The 18,556-nt window shown below is 34.0% G+C and overlaps 1 protein-coding gene across 2 annotated transcripts in view; it reads left to right on the top strand.

Annotated features, from left to right (window-relative positions):
* KLHL24 (kelch like family member 24) overlaps nt 1–18,556 on the top strand; it is a 35,969-nt gene that overhangs the window by 9,487 nt on the left and 7,926 nt on the right. For both annotated transcript variants that reach the window (XM_033127152.1, XM_033127143.1), the window contains exons 3-7: nt 1,600–2,580; nt 11,546–11,730; nt 12,695–12,813; nt 14,678–14,866; nt 15,919–16,107. In XM_033127152.1, the coding sequence (XP_032983043.1) occupies nt 1,661–2,580; nt 11,546–11,730; nt 12,695–12,813; nt 14,678–14,866; nt 15,919–16,107 (1,602 nt within the window). In that variant the 5' untranslated portion in view covers nt 1,600–1,660. The remainder of the gene's footprint in view (nt 1–1,599; nt 2,581–11,545; nt 11,731–12,694; nt 12,814–14,677; nt 14,867–15,918; nt 16,108–18,556) is intronic.

The following is an 18,556-nucleotide window of genomic DNA, read 5'->3' as shown; positions in this document are numbered from 1 at the left end:
CTTTGTGTGTTTGTCTATTTTGTTTTTTCAGATTCCACATATAAGTGAGATCCTATGGTATTTGTCTTTCTCTGTCTGACTTATTTCACTTAGCATAATACCTTTCAGGTCCATCCATGTTGTTGCAAATAGTAAGATTTCATTCTTTTTATGGTTCATTAGTATTCCATTGTATATATGTACCGCATCGTCTATCCATGGACACTTAGGCTGCTTCCATATCTTGGCTATTGTAAATAATGCTGCAATGAGTATAAGGGTGCATATATCTTTTCAAAGTAGAGTTTTGGATTTCTTCAGATAAATACCCAGAAGTAGAATTGCTGGGTCGTATGGTAGTTCTATTTTTAATTTTTTGAGGAACCTCCATACTGTTTTCCATAACGTTAAGCTACCTTCTTCATGCTACCATAGTTAGGCCTGGATGTCTGTTGGAATATTTCAGGAAGAAGCTGGGACCTTTAGAAGTGATTGTGTATAAGATTCTGTGAGCATGGGAATAGATGAGAGAGTTAATCTGAGTGCTCTCAAGCCAATTACAAATGCATTTTGGATCACATGTCAACTTACGGAAATGTGAAAAGAGAATAGGAGAAGAACCACCTTAAAAAAATCAAAGTTTAAGGAATTGATAGCTATAGCCCAGTGCCTCAATCCATTAGTTAACCTATTCACAGTCACTTCTGAGGGATGTTTAGGGATGTGTCTTATTAGTGAAAGAGAGTAGGGTATAGATAACATGCATTTTAAAACGAAAAATGAAGTATTACTTATAGTGGAAATTTGGGGGAAAATAGAAAAAAACAAAATAAATAGATCACTTAAAATTTTGGCATACTCATATGTGCTTCCTTTTTTTTCTATCCCTAGATGCATTGATAAATAAATTTTTCTATTTTCTTAGCATATGTTTTATGGTCTGCTTGTCACTTACTATTTGGTTCATACTACTCCATGTCATTAAATAGTCTTCATAATTTTTAATGGCTGCATAGACTGTGTCCCATTCTTAAGATGTGCTATGTTAGATAATGCCTTATTGTAGAGCATTTAGGTTGTGTTAAGTACTTTTTATTAAAACAGCAGTGAACATCTCAATAGATAAATCATTCTACATATCCTGATTAATTATTTCATTAGGAGAGACTGCTAGAAAGGGACTTGCTGGTCAAACAGTATACATATTTTTAAAGGTTATTGATAGGTATAGCTGAATTCCTCTCTAACAACACTATATTAAGATGATAAACACTTAAATTATGATTCTGAATGTAGTCAGATTCTGTGTCTTACAGAATTCTGACTTTAGTCGGTAGATGAAACCCAGCTATGCAAAAGGGAAGACAAAGTTATTAGTAATTCACAAAGCACATAATATTCTTTCAGCTGAGGGGAGGGGAGGGGAGTTTAAGGAGTCCTATTGCAAATTACACCACAATTATTACTAATTGTGCAAATGCAATTTTTATTAAAATGAAATAGTCTTCCATACCATATATGAAATATATTAATGATGTGATTTTTGGTAGAGTGTTACATCAATATAAAATACTGAATTTTTTACATATTGAAATGTTTTCACTTTTTCTTAACTTTTAGCCACATAAAGAAGATCCCTAGTGGTCATTTCTCAGCAATTATATAGTCAACTGATGTAACAATGGTCTTAATACTGGGACGAAGACTAAACAGAGAGGATCTCGGGGTGCGTGATTCCCCAGCAATTAAGCGTAAAGTTTTTGAGATGGACCCAAAATCTCTGACAGGCCACGAGTTTTTTGACTTCTCCTCAGGATCGTCCCATGCTGAAAACATACTCCAGATATTTAATGAATTCCGAGATAGCCGCTTGTTCACAGATGTTATCATTTGTGTGGAAGGAAAAGAATTTCCTTGCCATAGAGCTGTTCTCTCAGCTTGTAGTAGCTACTTCAGAGCTATGTTTTGTAATGACCACAGGGAAAGCCGAGAAATGTTGGTTGAAATCAACGGTATTTTAGCTGAAGCTATGGAATGTTTCCTGCAGTATGTTTATACTGGAAAGGTGAAGATCACTACAGAGAACGTACAATATCTCTTTGAAACCTCAAGCCTCTTTCAGATCAGTGTTCTCCGTGATGCGTGTGCCAAGTTCTTGGAGGAGCAACTTGATCCTTGTAATTGCTTAGGAATCCAGCGCTTTGCTGATACCCATTCACTCAAAACACTCTTCACAAAATGCAAGAATTTTGCATTGCAGACTTTTGAGGATGTGTCTCAGCATGAAGAATTTCTTGAGCTTGACAAAGATGAACTTATTGATTATATTTGTAGTGATGAACTTGTTATTGGTAAAGAGGAGATGGTTTTTGAAGCCGTCATGCGTTGGGTCTATCGTGCTGTTGATCTGAGAAGACCACTATTACATGAGCTCCTGACACATGTGAGACTTCCTCTGTTGCATCCCAACTACTTCGTTCAAACAGTTGAGGTGGACCAATTGATCCAGAATTCTCCTGAGTGTTATCAGTTGTTGCATGAAGCAAGACGGTACCACATACTTGGGAATGAAATGATGTCCCCAAGGACTAGGCCACGAAGGTGAGAAGACTGTTGACAAATTTAAACCTGTTGAATGTAATCTCACTAGTTATTTATATATGTATTATTTACATGTGGATTTATATAATTTAAAATTTGGATTATGTGAATCGTTAGAATGTCTCCCATTGAAAACTAGATTCAACAATAGCATTTTTGGTTATTGTTGTTCTGAGCTATTAGAGGGTATTGCAAAGGGTCTTTGCAACTGCATGTTTCAACATATTTCTACTAGTTTCTCGTAACCTTCGTAGGGTCCCAAAATATTCCACTTTTCTTTCCAGAGGGTCTTTGTATATAAAGTAGCTACAGACTTTAGCAGCCTCTTTTGGACTACCTCTACTTATAAAAAACAATTTGCATATTCACATGCTAACCTTTTTCCTAACAGACAACATGAAATACAGAAGTAAAGTAAGCTAGTATACATGAAGTAGATTCTCAGATGTAAAATCCAAGCCTCAGATCTTTTCTCATTGCCACAGTTATTATATTTAATGTCAATCTCAATTTTTAAATTTTTTTTCTGATTATAAAAATTACATCATTATACAGAATTTGGAAATGTATGTTAAAGTATAGGAATGCAATTAAATATTGTACTATATTTGTATCTTACAATGGGTTGCTTCTGTGAAACACCTATAGCTTTTTAACTCAAACTATAGAAATGTAACTCCATACCTTAATAATAGAAGGAATAACATTAAACATAAAGTCAGCCTTCCATATCCGTGGATGTGAAATCCAACTGCAGATTGAAAATACGTGGGGGGTCAGGGGGCACGGAATCCCAGAAAGTTCCAAAAAGCAAAATTTGAATTTGCCATATACCAAACGCTACACTGAATACAAGCTAATGAAGTGATGTGTAAGCAAATACAGGTTATGTGCAAATACTATACCATTTTATATAAGGGACCTGAGCATCCACGGATTTGGTATCCGTGGCTGTCCTGGAACCCGTCTCCTGTGGATACCAATGGACAACTGTCCTTTACTGTGATAAGTGAGAAATGAGTACTGTGAAAAATACTAAAGAATTTGTTTAATACTTTTCTAATAAAGCTAAGGTTGGGATTTTTTGTGTGTGTGATAAAAAAACACATAAAAATTTCTATCTTAACCATATTTAAGTTACCATTCAAGAGTATTAAATAGATTCACATTATTGTATAACTAGTGTTTAATTTTATTTTCCAATGCCAGCTCTGCTTTTCCTGTGAATTTACTGTAGCATAGCTCTCAAACTACATTTTTAACTTTGATCTTGATTAATACTGTTTCAAGCGAGATTAAAATTCAGCATATTGTAAGATGGCATGTCTAAAATCTACAACTTTGGATATAGCAAGATTTAATCTATTTTTTTCAGATGTAAAATGAGAATGATGATAAATAATGCTTGCTTTACAGGTTTTGTCGTTGAAACTGTTAAATGCAGTAATCCTTTTGGTACTCACCATAGAAAGTGCTTAAAAATTATTAGCTATTTATTATTAGTTATTTATTAATACATAGTATAGTGTAGGTCTGACCCACTTTAAGAAAACTCCCAGTACTCAACAGTCTGAACTTATTATAAATTAGATACAATAATAACTATTTTTACCAAAAAAAATTAATGTCATTCTGTATGAGGGCTAGAGTACATTTTTTTCTTCAAAGTCAGCTACTTACGTCCATTATAGCTCAAAAGTGGAAAAAAATCAGCTGACTCTAGTTTTTAAAAAGCAATTGTTTTCTAGGAAAGAAATATAAAATATTTTACTCTTAGTCTTTTAACAATGGACAAAAAACAAATAATTTTATTCTATAAACTGATTTTTTTTTAAGTTCCTTTTCTCTTTTAAGGACTTGTTAAGAGACTAGGGCTGAGCTTAAGAATGTGGAGAGACCAAGGTTCTTCATGTATTAAGGAAGCTAAATAGCTTTGGGGCTATTCCAGAACTCTTCTGGATATACCGTATTTCTTCAAAAGGAAAAGCATGCATTTTTTCCAAACAGAGTCCCCTTGTAGCAGAAGAATGTTTTAGGGACAAATAGGGCTAATAATATCTATCCTTCATAGCTCATAGGATTAGAATAGGGACCAAGGGATATATGTTGTAATATCAACATGAGCCATTTATTATTAATATTATTTGTAAAGACGTGACCTGAATGAAATCAGATTGTAGCCTAAGGGTAACTAGGTTAGATAATAAATTTTCCTGACTCAGTTATTTGATTTACAAAAATTTATTTTACATCCAATTTTTAAGGGAGCCAGTTCATTCCATACAGTGAAACACGTCTAAATATAAGATTGCCATATCACCTTTCTTTAGGAGGCAAGTAGGAAAAAACCAAACTATAGTTGTATTGAATTTGCAGACTATTAGAAGTGTAATTGCAGATAGTTATTTTATGTAGGCATTATGTGAGGAGTGTAAAGAGGAATCCTTTATTTTACAACTCTGACATCAACTTCTGCCCTTTATATTCTGTCTTTCACTTATTTATTACTGCATGTTAGTACCAATCACTAGGAATTTCATTATCTGAACAATGTGTATTATTTGTACAGGTTCTCATCTTTCTGAAAAACTCCAAACTTCTTTGAAAAAGGAGTGATGTCTCCACTTCTTCAACTGCAGTTCACTCCTCTGACTTCTGCTCCAGTCACTCTACTGAAACTCCTCTCAATCAGGTCATCACTGACCTTCTGTTTATTATTTGTTAGACATCTCTTTTCAGTCTTTATCCTGCTTGATCTCTCATTAGGATTTCACATTATTAATTGCTTTAATCCCTCTTGAAACTTTCCTTGAGCTTACGTAGTACCACTTTCCTCATGGTCCTCTTACTTCTCCAGCTGCTCTTTTTCAGTTTGGTGGTTCTAGATCTAGTCTTGGAAATGTCAGTAGTCCCTTTGGTCCACATCTCTTTATCTTGCCTTATGTACTTTCCTAGGTGATCTCATCTGTTCTCATTGTTTTAATTACCAGGCCTGTATCTCCAGCCCGGGCTTTTCTCATTCGTTCGTTCAGCCAATGTTAAAATGATATATTTTTTTTTTTCCTTAAAGATGCACCTTTAAAAAAATAACAGGCAAAATAACATCACACTTAAAGTTAATAATAATTCTATATTATCTAATACCCAATCCGTATTCAAATTTCCCCTATTTTTTTCCAAACTGTTCTTATAATGAAACTGGTGCCAATCCAGGATCACTTATTGCATCTGGTTATTTCCACGAAGGCTCTTTTATTCCAGAACAATTTCTTCTTCATGATTCTGACTTGTTGATGGTAAAGTCCAGAAAAAAATACTACACCTTCTGTATTAGTCTGGTTGCTTCCTTATGGTGTCACGGAGCTCTGTTTCCTGGAAACTGTAAGTTGGCTCTGCAAGCTTCAGCTTAGTGGAGACCAGTTAAATATTTTTGACTAGAATTCACCCTAGGTAACGCATCACACTAGGAGACACAGTATATCTGGTTGTCTTCCCATTAGCAACGCAAAGATTAACTCCGGATTAGGGTGATAACAGTCTGATCCCACCACTGAACAGTTAGGTTATACTCCTCACATCAGCCAGTAATTCTTTAGTGTTTATCCATACCAAGTATTCTCCAGGGCTCAACCCATACTGGATATTCTACCTGCATATACACACGTGTCTCTTAAAGGACAGAGGAAACCCCAAGATGCATCCAAGAGCATGAAAATTTTGATAATCTGCAAAGTTTACAACTGCACTGCTAGTTGTAAACCATTGGGTGCATGAAGAGAAAACAGTGGAAACCAATCACAGAAGGAATAAAGCTTAGGAATAATGGTTGTATTTTTATTAACCTATATTATGTAACTTTAAATCTCTGTACCAATATATAATACTATTTTTAATAAACACCAAGTGCAAGTATCATGTGTTTAAAGCACTGGCTTCAGAATCGACAGGCCTGGATTAGAATCTGGCTCTACACAAGTAGCTAATTCCATGACCTTGGGCAAGGCAGTTTAACTTGTCTACGTATCGGTTTCTCGTCTGTAAAATTAGTATAATACTACCTACCTTGTAAGATTGTTGTGAGGATTGGAGATACCATATGAAAAAATGCGTAACCTCACATTTGACACAAAAATGCTTGATAAAAATTACTGGTTTCATGAAGAAAATAATCAAAACACATTTTAAATTTATGCTATACTTTTATAGAATAGGGAATGTTGTTTGAGAGGTAGAAATGCTTGCTGTCAAACATTTTATTTTAAGCGTAAATTGTTCGTATATGGAAAAAGATCGATGTTCTTTGCCACACTCCATTGAGCAATAGAGATGACTAAGATTTAAAAGCTACTATCTCTTGTCAAGTAATCGGTTACTGTATAATGAATATAGGAACATAATTTCCATAATGAGGACAAGGTTCAACTTTCTGTTAGAAACCAGGAGAGAAAACTAAGACAAAGATTTTTTTAAAGAAATAGTGTTTTAAGATTATTTAATAAATGCCTTCATTTCTTATTTTATAGGTGATAAAACTGAGGCACAGATAAGTGAACCAACTTGCTCTTGGTCACAGAGTTGCTGAGTGGCAGAGCCAGGGTTAAAATTCAGTGTTCTGAATTTTTCTTCCACTCCCTCTTACGAATGTTATTCTATTATATTATAGGATGCATGTTTCCCATTTTTATGCCTGTTAATTCATTGTTAATATTTTGAACTTAAACATTTTTACATAAAAGTATACATTGTAAATCTCCTCTACCTAACCCTTAGTATATCAGTTAGTTCTTCCCAAAAGATACCTCTGTTACAGATTTTTGAACTCTTAAGAAATATTCTTTGCATATAGAAGTGTGTGTGTGAGTGTGTGTGTGTGTGTGTGTGTGTGTGTGTACACATTCCTCCCTACTTTGGTTTATAAAAATGGTAGGGTACTACACTCACAGTTTTGCGTCTTGTTATCACTTAAAACTATTTATTTATTTTTTACTTTTTATCATGGACATTTTCAAATTCATTCTTTTTTAAAAACTGAATACAGTGTTTCCCTGAAAATAAGACCTAGCCGGACCATCAGCTCTAATGCGTCTTTTGGAGCAAAAATTAATATAAGACCTGGTCTTATTTTACTATAATATAAGACCAGGTATAATATAAGACCCAGTATAATATAATACCGGGTCTTACATTAAATTTTGCTCCAAAAGACACATTAGAGCTGAAGGTCCAGCTAAGTCTTATTTTTGGGGAAACACGGTAGTAGCCCACTTATGGATATCGTAATTTATTTGATTCATCTCTTAATTATGGACATTTATTTAGGTTGTTTCTCTATTTTTGCCATTGCAAACAGTGCTCAGTGAATATTCTTGTACATATGTCTGCATACATACACTGATAATTTATAGCATTAATTACTAAAAGGGGAATTGCTCAAAGGATACATACATTTTTAATTTTGGTGGATACTGTATAAAATTGTCTTCCAATCTGTATTTCAACCAAGGAGTTATTCCTTCTCTTAAGTGGTTAAAGTCTCATATTTTTACTTCAGTCCATTATTTTGGATTGATATCTTAGTTTTCAGATACATTTGAGTTTTAGAACGGTAACTAGACTCCACCACTAACATCTCTCCCTTCTGCATCCCAGCTTCCACATATGGGAACACACTACTTTTCTATTGTGTTTTTTAAATATATTCAGTTAATTTTTTCATTAGCCAGGGTCACCTTTCGACCCCTTTTTGTTGATGGAAATTAGTTTGGCAATTAACCTGTCTCTGGTGTATTTGGCATTAATAATAAGTGGGTTTGTTATTTCATTCAGTAAGTTCTGTATTTCATCTTTTGAGATTCTTAACTGAACCCGATAATTAATATACATTTTGTTGATTTGATTTAGAATATCTTGTGGGTTTATAATTATTTTACCTTTCATATAAATCAAAGAATGTGATCTGTTACTTTGATCTTTTCTTAACCTTATGATAAAAGATGATGATGTTTTATAAAAATATTTACCACTGTAAAAAAAGGATAATTTAGTTGTCATACTTTCCTAGGAACAAATGTTGAGACTTAGTACTAAAGCAGCAAGTATTTGTTATTTCATCGCAGCAGAATATCAGACTTTTCTCTTTAAAGGACTAGTAAAATAAAGTAACATTCACTCTAAGTATGGAGTGTATGAGTATCCAGAATTTTATTTATTCTATACTATCATCTTGACTGCCTTTTGATTCTACTTGTCATTATCAGCTGGATTAACTTCCTTCCTTTAAGACAATCAGCTCAGCCTGAGATAAGTATTTTTCCAAGATCAAGATATAAAAATATACACCTGAAATCTATGTAATTTTACTAACAATTGTCACCCCAATAAATTTAATATATATATATATATATATATATATATATATAAATAACTTTTATTGGATTAATTGTCTCTAATGAGAACACCAGACTTCTCTCTAATTAAGTTAAAAGCCATTTGGCTGCAAATAGGACCTTCGGTACAGGTAAAACTACTACTAGTTTGCTGCTCCTTTCAGATAAATGCAAATTCCAGTAGACATTGAAATGATCCTTTGTTTAGTGGGACTAAATGTTTTAGCCATTAACTTTTTGTGCTGTTTTCTCGTTACAAGGTACAAAGACAAGACAATATATGTCTATTAAGCTAAGAAGTCTTGATAAAGGCAAGCAAATTCAAGCAAAGGGAAAGTATAAAACAAGTAAAATGTGATAAGGAAAGTGGGTGTAAAACAAAATTCTTTATCATAATTACATTGATTTTACATTAAAACAATTAGAAGTAATTCAACCCGTTACAATATTTAGCAATTTTTGTTTTGGTCAATCAATACATAAGGCTTTAAGGAATAACCACATGGATTTGTCTTAGAGTTATTTTAAGAAATGATACTTCTATGGAAAGAAGGATGAGTCACTAATTACACTACTAAGTGTCTGGTGCTATCCTGTTTTTACTTCTAATATTTTCATTTTGGAATTATTTGGAAGATAGTAAATGTTGATACTATTTGAGTCCTTCTGGTAATGTTTTACTATATACTAGGTGAGGGTTATATAATTTGCGGGGTTCCTGAAAGTAATTTTTTTTTAATCTGTGAACAAAATTCTATTCTACAATATATATTTCTGATTTTATAATGGAAAAAGCATGCCTGGCATACTTTTGATTTAATTAGTTGAAATAGTTGTGAGTAAATGGAGCTAGAATATAGCAGCTCTATTAAAGGGACACACCAGCATTATTGAATTTTGTTTTTTTCTAGTGTAATTGTGAAACATCACACTGACTAAAACTACAAATAAGTGTTCTGATGCGGTCTTTTTTCCCCCTCCACTTTAAATAAGAGAAGGGAGATCGTTAGCATTTTTCTTCTTGAGATTTAACCTTGTAGCAACCATAAAATGCAATTACAACACCTTTTCATTTCGATTACATTTGTGAAAAAATATTAAAGTCAAATAACTTTAAAATTCCAAAACTACCTGTTGGACCTTATGAATAAAAGAAGCTTGGATAAGCTCTCAGTTTTTCCTATCTCTATCTTAAATTTACAAAATAAAAGAAACCAGTGTTTAATGTAAACCTCATACTGCTCTTAAAAGTTGTTTTTTCCCACTCTAAAAATAGCCCATGCTCATTACTGTTTTGAAAATTTGTGTTGATCGAAAATGGGAAGCTACACAATCCAGAGACAACCATTATTTTGGTATATTCTTTCCAGACACATTTTTTATATAGTATTGATTATTCTTTGCTATTACTTTAACAACATTTTTAGCAACTACCCAACATTTTGATTTGGATTATCTTAATTTACTTAACTTTTAAAATTTTATTTTAAAAAATAATTTCTGAGCAAATATAAAATCATGCATCGCTTCAAGACAGGGATGTGTTCTGAGACATGCGTCATTAGACAATTGTTGTGCAAACACAGTGTGCACGTACACACACCTAGGCTGTCTGGTATAGACTGTTACTTCTGGGCTGCAAACGTACAGCGTGGTACTGTACGAAACAACATGAGATTAAATCGCAAACACAAGAGAAAATGCTGCAATCAAGAGATGTGATAAACACAAGATGTTTGAGGCTGCTGCCCATGTAACACTGCATACTTTTTCACAACAAACTTTTTTTGGTATAAGTAGAAAGTATACTAAAATAGCAAAAAGTATAGTAAATACATAAACCAATAATAGTCACTTATTATCAAGTATTATGTACTATACATAATTGTACATGTTATACTTTTATACAACGGGCAGTGCAGTATGTTCACACCAGCATCACCACAAGCACATGAGTAATGCTTTGCACTATGACATTATGAACGGCTATGATGTCATCATGGCTATGACGTCATCACAGCTATGCTGTCGCTAGGCAATAGGAATTTTTCATCTCCGTTATAATCTTATGGGATCACCCTTCTATATGCAGTTGCTGACCAAAATGTCATTACATGGTGCATGACTGTGCTCCTTTTTAGGTTATACTGTGAATTAGTTTTTTTTAGAACTAGCAATCTGATGAAAACAACATTTTCCTACACTTAGAAAAGTGCTTTATCTTACCTTATGTGGTTATGCATATCTGAATTGCAAAACTTCACTTGAAAGTCATCCTTAATATTACCAGCATTCCAATTGAGTTAGGTAGAACCTTTGGACGGCTTTATCATTTTTAAGGCAAAACTCATAGAAAAATATACCCACGGGAATTCTCTGTGGTAAAATGATGTCACTAAATCCCTTGTAAATGTTCTCAAAGTAATAATTGGTAGCCTGTATTATTTGGCACTTGCACATAGAGAATACACTTAACGATTTATAATAGTGTTCCACTTTATGATAATGCTATGTTGTTAGGGTTTTAAACTCTTGAGTGTATCTTTATTATTTATTCATTCTTAAAATGATTATTTTAGGTCAACTGGCTACTCTGAGGTGATAGTTGTCGTTGGAGGCTGTGAACGAGTTGGAGGATTTAATCTTCCGTACACTGAGTGCTATGATCCTGTGACAGGAGAATGGAAGTCTTTGGCCAAGCTTCCAGAATTTACCAAATCAGAGTATGCGGTCTGTGCTCTAAGGAATGACATTCTTGTTTCAGGTAAATGAAGAATTATTGTAGTAGCTACCTTGAATTTGAACATGGCTTGGCTGTTTTAAATGATAACAGTGTCTCAAAAGAAACAGTGAAAGTGGACGTGCCCACTTTAGGCAGATCAGTTTATACAACACATAAACCTGAGAATGACTTTACTCTTAAGAACAGGCACAAGGTGATACAAAGTGATTTACAAAAGATCCACCAGAAAATGCCTTTAATCATATCATGTTTTAAATGTTCTCAAGTGCAAATAGAATATGATATAATTGTTTAAACTTTTACCTGTCTGTTTTAAGGAACACAGTGAAGTCTGCAAAGTCAGAACTATTCATGGAATTTAGCATCTCTAATCCACCCATGTTTTCTGAAGTTCTCTCCAAAGTTTATAAAATAGGATTTTCGTTAAAATTCTTGACCTTTTTTTTTTTAATAATATGTGATATGCTACCTCTCAAACCAGACAAATAAAATGACAGGCTTATACGAAGTATAACTACAGTATCTATGGTTTGAAATCTGTTACTTGGTTGACTAATTTTACCAGCTTTGCAGATATTACTACACATTGAACAGTATAACAACAGATACTTTATTTGGTACAGTGGTATGCTTTTTAAAAAATGGGTGATTTTAAAAAAAATTTTTTTTAAATAATTCTGTTATTTGGGTGCTTCTGATGTCTGACTCCTGGAATTAAAAATGGTTAAATTAACAATGCATTTGTAAAATTCATACTCTGAATTTTATTATGTGGGGCCTGTAATTATTATTTCTCAAAATAACAATTGGCAAAGTTTAAATCTGCTCTGTAGAACTATTTCCATTAAGTTTTAAGAGGGTCCTGTTTCACTTACTGAACTGAATTCTCAAATTTTGGACTGAGTAAATAAATCCCATGTTTATATATGTATATTATTGGTATTTATGTGTATATTACTGTATGTGCATTGTTTTGCATTTAAAGGTGGAAGAATCAACGGTCGTGATGTCTGGATTTATAATTCACAGTTAAATATTTGGATCAGAGTTGCTTCTCTAAATAAAGGCAGATGGCGTCACAAAATGGCTGTCCTCCTTGGTAAAGTAAGACAAACCACTTTTTATTACTATTGCTGGTACATTTCCAAAATAAATACCACAGCTGAATCCTTCATTTTACTCACCCTTTGGGTGTTTTGCATTCAAATTCTATTTCCTTCCATTTCTAACCTCCATAGATAAACTGAAGATATAAACAATTTGACACTGTACTTTTATTTTGTTCTCCCAATTTGGAATTCATGGCAGTGCAGCACATTTCTCTTTTCATGCACCACTGGAGCCTTAATGCCTAAGAAGCATTGAAAAACAAAGGAGTTACATTAAGTACAAATACAGGCTAATGTCTAATCCAAGCATCTTTTTCTTTTACTGACTTCGGCAGTTAGGCAGAGATATATTTATCTACCGTGATGTTATTTTAGCTTTTTTATTTGTATAAGTAGGGATAAAACAAAATAAGGTTAAGATAAACTCAATAATGCATTTTAAAGAAAATGTCTTATTGACTACAACTAATAAATATGAAAAATACATCATTTGTTTCTGAACCATTCACTGTCCTCAGGAACTTGAGAATCACTTGTGGACTAGTGGTTCCAAACTTTTTAAAAGCAATTACACCCTCTTTTTAAAAGTTAAATCTAATATAAAAATGCATTCCATAAAATAGACAAAAATACAGCAGTTATACCAAGGGCTAATGTGGCTCTTTAGCTGTTCCCTGCCTCCATCTGTATCACCTCCTCCAAAACCACCTCAAATTGATGAACAGACTAAGTAAAAGCAGCATACTTGCTTGCACGTGTATGTTTGACTGGTCTCCTAGCACTCCTTTCTAAAAACATTGCTGCCTCTTAGGCCCTCCCATGGAGACATTTTAGAACCACCAATGAGAAAACAAAACTGCTCTGATTGAAACAGGTGGTGCCAGGAAGCCTTCCCACCCAGCCTCCCATCAGTCCTTCCCTGCGCACCCCCCTCCCACCCCCCATCCGCCCCCATCACCACAGAGGCTTCTTGAAATATCTGTACTGTAGAACACTAGAGCTCCTCAAAGCACATTCTGAAAGCTACTGTCAATTCCTCAGGATATTAACCTATTGTGCTGCTGCCGTTGACAAAGTCAATGAAATAATGAGGACTTTTGAGATAGGTGTAAAGGAAATAAAATATAAAAAAGACATAATTACTTAGTCTGGACAAACAAAGGTAATGAAAATGATTATGTCTCAAGTGCTACGTATGGATTGGTGAACACAAATTTCTTTGACAAATATTAGTATACTTGAAGGTGCTTAAAACTTGAAATCATTAAATCAAGAAATAAAAGGAATCCTTCCTACCTTACACAAGTACTCAATCCTAAAATTTACATTACCCTATAAATGACAATATAGGCTGAATTCAAAACGATGAAATTATTTAAATTTATAAACCCTGAGATGGTTTGGAATATAGAATCTTAAAGCAGGAAGGAATCTTTGAGAGTACTTAATGTAATGTTTTCAATTCATGAAGAAACTGAATCCCAGGAGGTCAGGTTACTTGCTCAACTCGAGCAGTATCAGCCCTACAGAGATAAAGATTTGTTCTTGAGAGTGTGAAAAAAATTGTACTTTCATGTATAAAGCACATATATACATAGAGTACATAAACAGATATACAATTATCTGCAGTGTTAAAATTTCATTGGAGGGGCTATTGTAAAAAAATGTCCAAAAAGATTCCTTCATGGTGGTAAGTGGGTGATAATTTTTAAAAAGGTTCAGAAACTGAGCTAAATAAACATATTGCAATTATAGTTATCAAGGGCTCATTAAGGGGGAGAGATAATTTAAGTTTTAGCTAACTAGTTCAAAATTCAGACTTTTGATAATGAAGATTTTTCCATGTATTTTACATTTAGGTATATGTTGTTGGAGGCTATGATGGGCAAAACAGACTTAGCAGCGTAGAATGTTATGATTCCTTTTCAAATCGATGGACTGAAGTTGCTCCCCTTAAGGAAGCAGTGAGTTCTCCTGCTGTGACTAGCTGTGTAGGCAAATTGTTTGTGATTGGTGGAGGACCCGATGATAATACTTGTTCTGATAAGGTAAGTCATGTTCTCTTACAGAAATTACCAGTGATAACATACAAGACGAGAAATACAGAAGGCTTATAAGTAGGTAGCAAAGTCTCTTAGTGTGAGGGGCCTTTTAAAAATTGTCTGGTACTTTGTACTTTTGGGGGGAAACACTGAATTTCAATCCTGAAGTAAAATCCTAATATAGCTAACAATTTGCTGTAAAAAGCATGGTCCAGTCTTTTTGAAATGAGACTAATCTCAACATTGAGATCTTGTAGTAAATAATTGTCTTAAACATTTTACTGCTGTAATCTGCAGAATAAAAAAATTATTCACACAAAACACATTTGGGAAGTAACTAATTATACTTCTTCCAACTTGATCATTTTCTGCATACTTTGAAAGTATTTTTTAAAACAAAGAAGAGGAAAGGAGACGTCTGTGATGTAGATAGAAGAAGGCTCAAAGTCGAAGCATTTCTTTGAACTCCTAGGACAAAAGAACTTATGCCACCCTGACATCTCAAGAAATACCATGCTTATTCTGGAATCAAGTACATATTGCTAATTGATTTAGCAATGGTTAATTGAATTTTGTCAATCAATTAATTTTTTTCTAAATTAACTTTTACATAATGTGACCAAAAGTTACATATTTAAAATTTGTTACTTCAGAATTTGTGATGATTCAAAGTAAACTAGATTGAAGTTTACTTGTGTTCTTTTAAAGAAAGGGCTCCCTAAAAATGTGAAGAAATTATATTCAGATTGAAGCATAGTCATCCTATATAACAAATTTTTTTTAATCTAAACTGTCAATGGAAATAAGTAAACAAAACCTGGCAGTCATTCATCCTGGAACCAATCTGTTTGTTACTTCATTCTGCTTGATAGTAATACATTTGCATTTCCTTTGAGAATTTCATAATTCAGACATTTTACTATCAGCTAACCTCCCTTAATTCTGTAAATTAATGGGATTTGATTTTTAATCATGTTTCTATATACTGGTTGACTTTCTATTAAGCAAATTTGCATTTTTTAAAGAAATTTTAATTAAATATTTCTATATATTATTAGGTTCAATCGTATGATCCAGAAACCAATTCTTGGCTACTTCGTGCAGCTATCCCAATTGCCAAGAGATGTATAACAGCTGTATCCTTAAACAACCTGATATATGTTGCTGGTGGACTGACCAAGGCAATATACTGTTACGATCCAGTTGAAGATTACTGGATGCATGTACAAAATACATTCAGCCGGCAGGTAATAACATAAAACAGTCCAAAAGAAAAATGAATCTAGAGAGACCAAGAATATAGTGTATTATGAATACACTGTAATTTCACTATTAAAATATTTAACGTATGCTTGAGTTTTTTCATAATTTTATAAAACTCCACATAAAGCATATGGTATACCTGTTTTGAATTCCTTCCAAGAAATTGTTTTATTGAAGACTTTTTACCATCCCATGGTGAAGTAGCTGTTGCTCTTGGGCTGTTGTTTTCCCTTTGTCCTTTTTCACAATCCTGCTGTAGTCCTTATCCCTCTCTCTCTCGCATATTTCAAAAGATAAGAAATGCTCCCAAACTGTTTTTTTTTTTTTCTGTAGTTAGAGGCTAATTTTTTTTCCTTTTTTTTTCTTTTTTGTTATACTAGAAATGGCTGTGCTGAGTCTCCTTCATCCACACACTCCGGCCTGTATCTCCCTACTCTCCTTCCACTCCCTGCTTCCAAAAATAAAAAAAAAAAACGCCTTCCCTCAGCCTTTTGATTCATGGCTCTACACTCCTACCACCAAAATGCCTGATGGTTCTGAAGTTGAATCTGGCTCTACCTATAACACTTTAGACATGTTGTACTCCCAAAGGTCATTACTAATAATCTTCTAGTCTCATTCATATTCTCTTATTTTTTCTACGCAACCTTTAAATTTGGGTATTCCTTGAGCCTCTTTCCTCTGCTCTCTTCAGTTTATATTCTGTTCCTGAATGATCTCATCTACTGCCCAGCACGATGTCTTCAAGTCTTTACCTCCATTAATGCCTCTCTCTGCTCCAGACTCAAATTTCCAACTCCCTGTTTGATATTGTCCATGGGTGTTCTGCTGCAAGCCTACGTTTTCTGTTTCCAAACAACCTAGTGAATGCAAAAACTGTTTCTCCCTTACACTCAAAACAGATATGTGGGTTTATTCCCAAACCAGTCAATTATGCAACACTAGCTGGGTGTCTTACGATTCAATTCAGTTCTGACACTATCTACCTGGAGTTAGTGTTGGATTCCACAAGTTAAGGGCTCAGTCCCACTAGACTGACACTGCTTCAGATGCCAATCATAAATCATAGGTTGTCCCCAGTATTTCTGACTGACCGGCTGTAAATCATGGTTCCCATAACCCCCTCCTTGAGTTTGGTAATTTGCTAGAATGGCTCACAGAACTCAGGGAAAACACTTATGTAAGCGTGAGGTCTGGAAGGGTCCCAGGCATAGGAGCTTCCGTCCTTGTGGAGTGGTGGTGCACCACCCTCCTGGCACATGGATGTGTTCACCAACCTGAAAGCTCTCCAAGTCCCGTACTTTTGACGTTTTTATGGAGGCTTCATCATGTAAGCATGACCAATTATTAACTCATTTTCCAGTCCTTCTCACCTCTCCAGAGAATAGAGGGTGGGGCTGAAAGTTCCAAGCTTCTAATTATGGCTTGGTCTTTCTGGTGATCAGCCACTATCTAGGAGCCCACACAGAATTGCCTCACTGGAACAAAAGACACTCCTGTCACCCAGGAAATTCCAGGGGACTTAAGAGCTCTTTGTCAGGAACTGGGGGCAGAGATAAATATATATATTTCCTATTATTTCATACCTAGAAACTTAATTCCTTAGATTTTTCTCACTTTCTTTTAAATTAAATCAATCTAGCATATCAGTTCTATGGTCTCAGAGTTTCTCCTATTCTTTTCAATTGCTATTGTTCTTGCTTTTATTCAAGTTCTTATCAGTTTGCCTAAACTAAAAACAATAATAATCTAGTGTTCCTTTTTCTAATGTCTTGCTTCTCTAACACATTGTGCAACAAGTTGTTGACATTAAGGTATAGTCTCCAATTAGTAATGTATTCAGAATAACATTTCCTCAACTGATAGAGGGACATAATAGAATCTTCAGCTTCATGATACAGAGAGAATATAATCTATCCCTTGTGAATCACATTTCTTTAGCTCAGTGGTCCAAGCTTTTCTTCATTGGTTTATTATGGTGAATATTTTAAAACATAATGCACTTTCACTGAGAATTATTGTTCATTTAGAGCTTGGCTATACTGCATAAAATGATAACAGGGCTTAGAAAGATAATGGCCAGCATCTAGCATAATGCAGGGCATATAGTAATATAGCAATTACGTTCTTTTTTCAATTTCAAGTGTACCAAACAACATAGTGATTAGGCATTTATATATCTCACAAAGTGATGACCCCAATAAGTCTATTACCCATCTGATACTACATAGTTATTACAGTATTATTGACTATATTCCCTATGCTGTACTTTATATACCTGTGACTTTTTTTTTTAATTATAGTTGACATTCAGTACTATTTCATATTAGTTTCAGATGTACAGCATAGTGGTTTAACATTTATACGATTCATGAAGTGATCCCTCTGATAAGTCTAGTACCCATCTGACACTATACATAGTCTTTACAATAT

Source organism: Rhinolophus ferrumequinum, chromosome 2, assembly GCF_004115265.2.
Source record: "Rhinolophus ferrumequinum isolate MPI-CBG mRhiFer1 chromosome 2, mRhiFer1_v1.p, whole genome shotgun sequence".
NCBI lineage: Eukaryota > Metazoa > Chordata > Mammalia > Chiroptera > Rhinolophidae > Rhinolophus > Rhinolophus ferrumequinum.
This window is presented reverse-complemented; position numbering and strand designations above follow the sequence as displayed.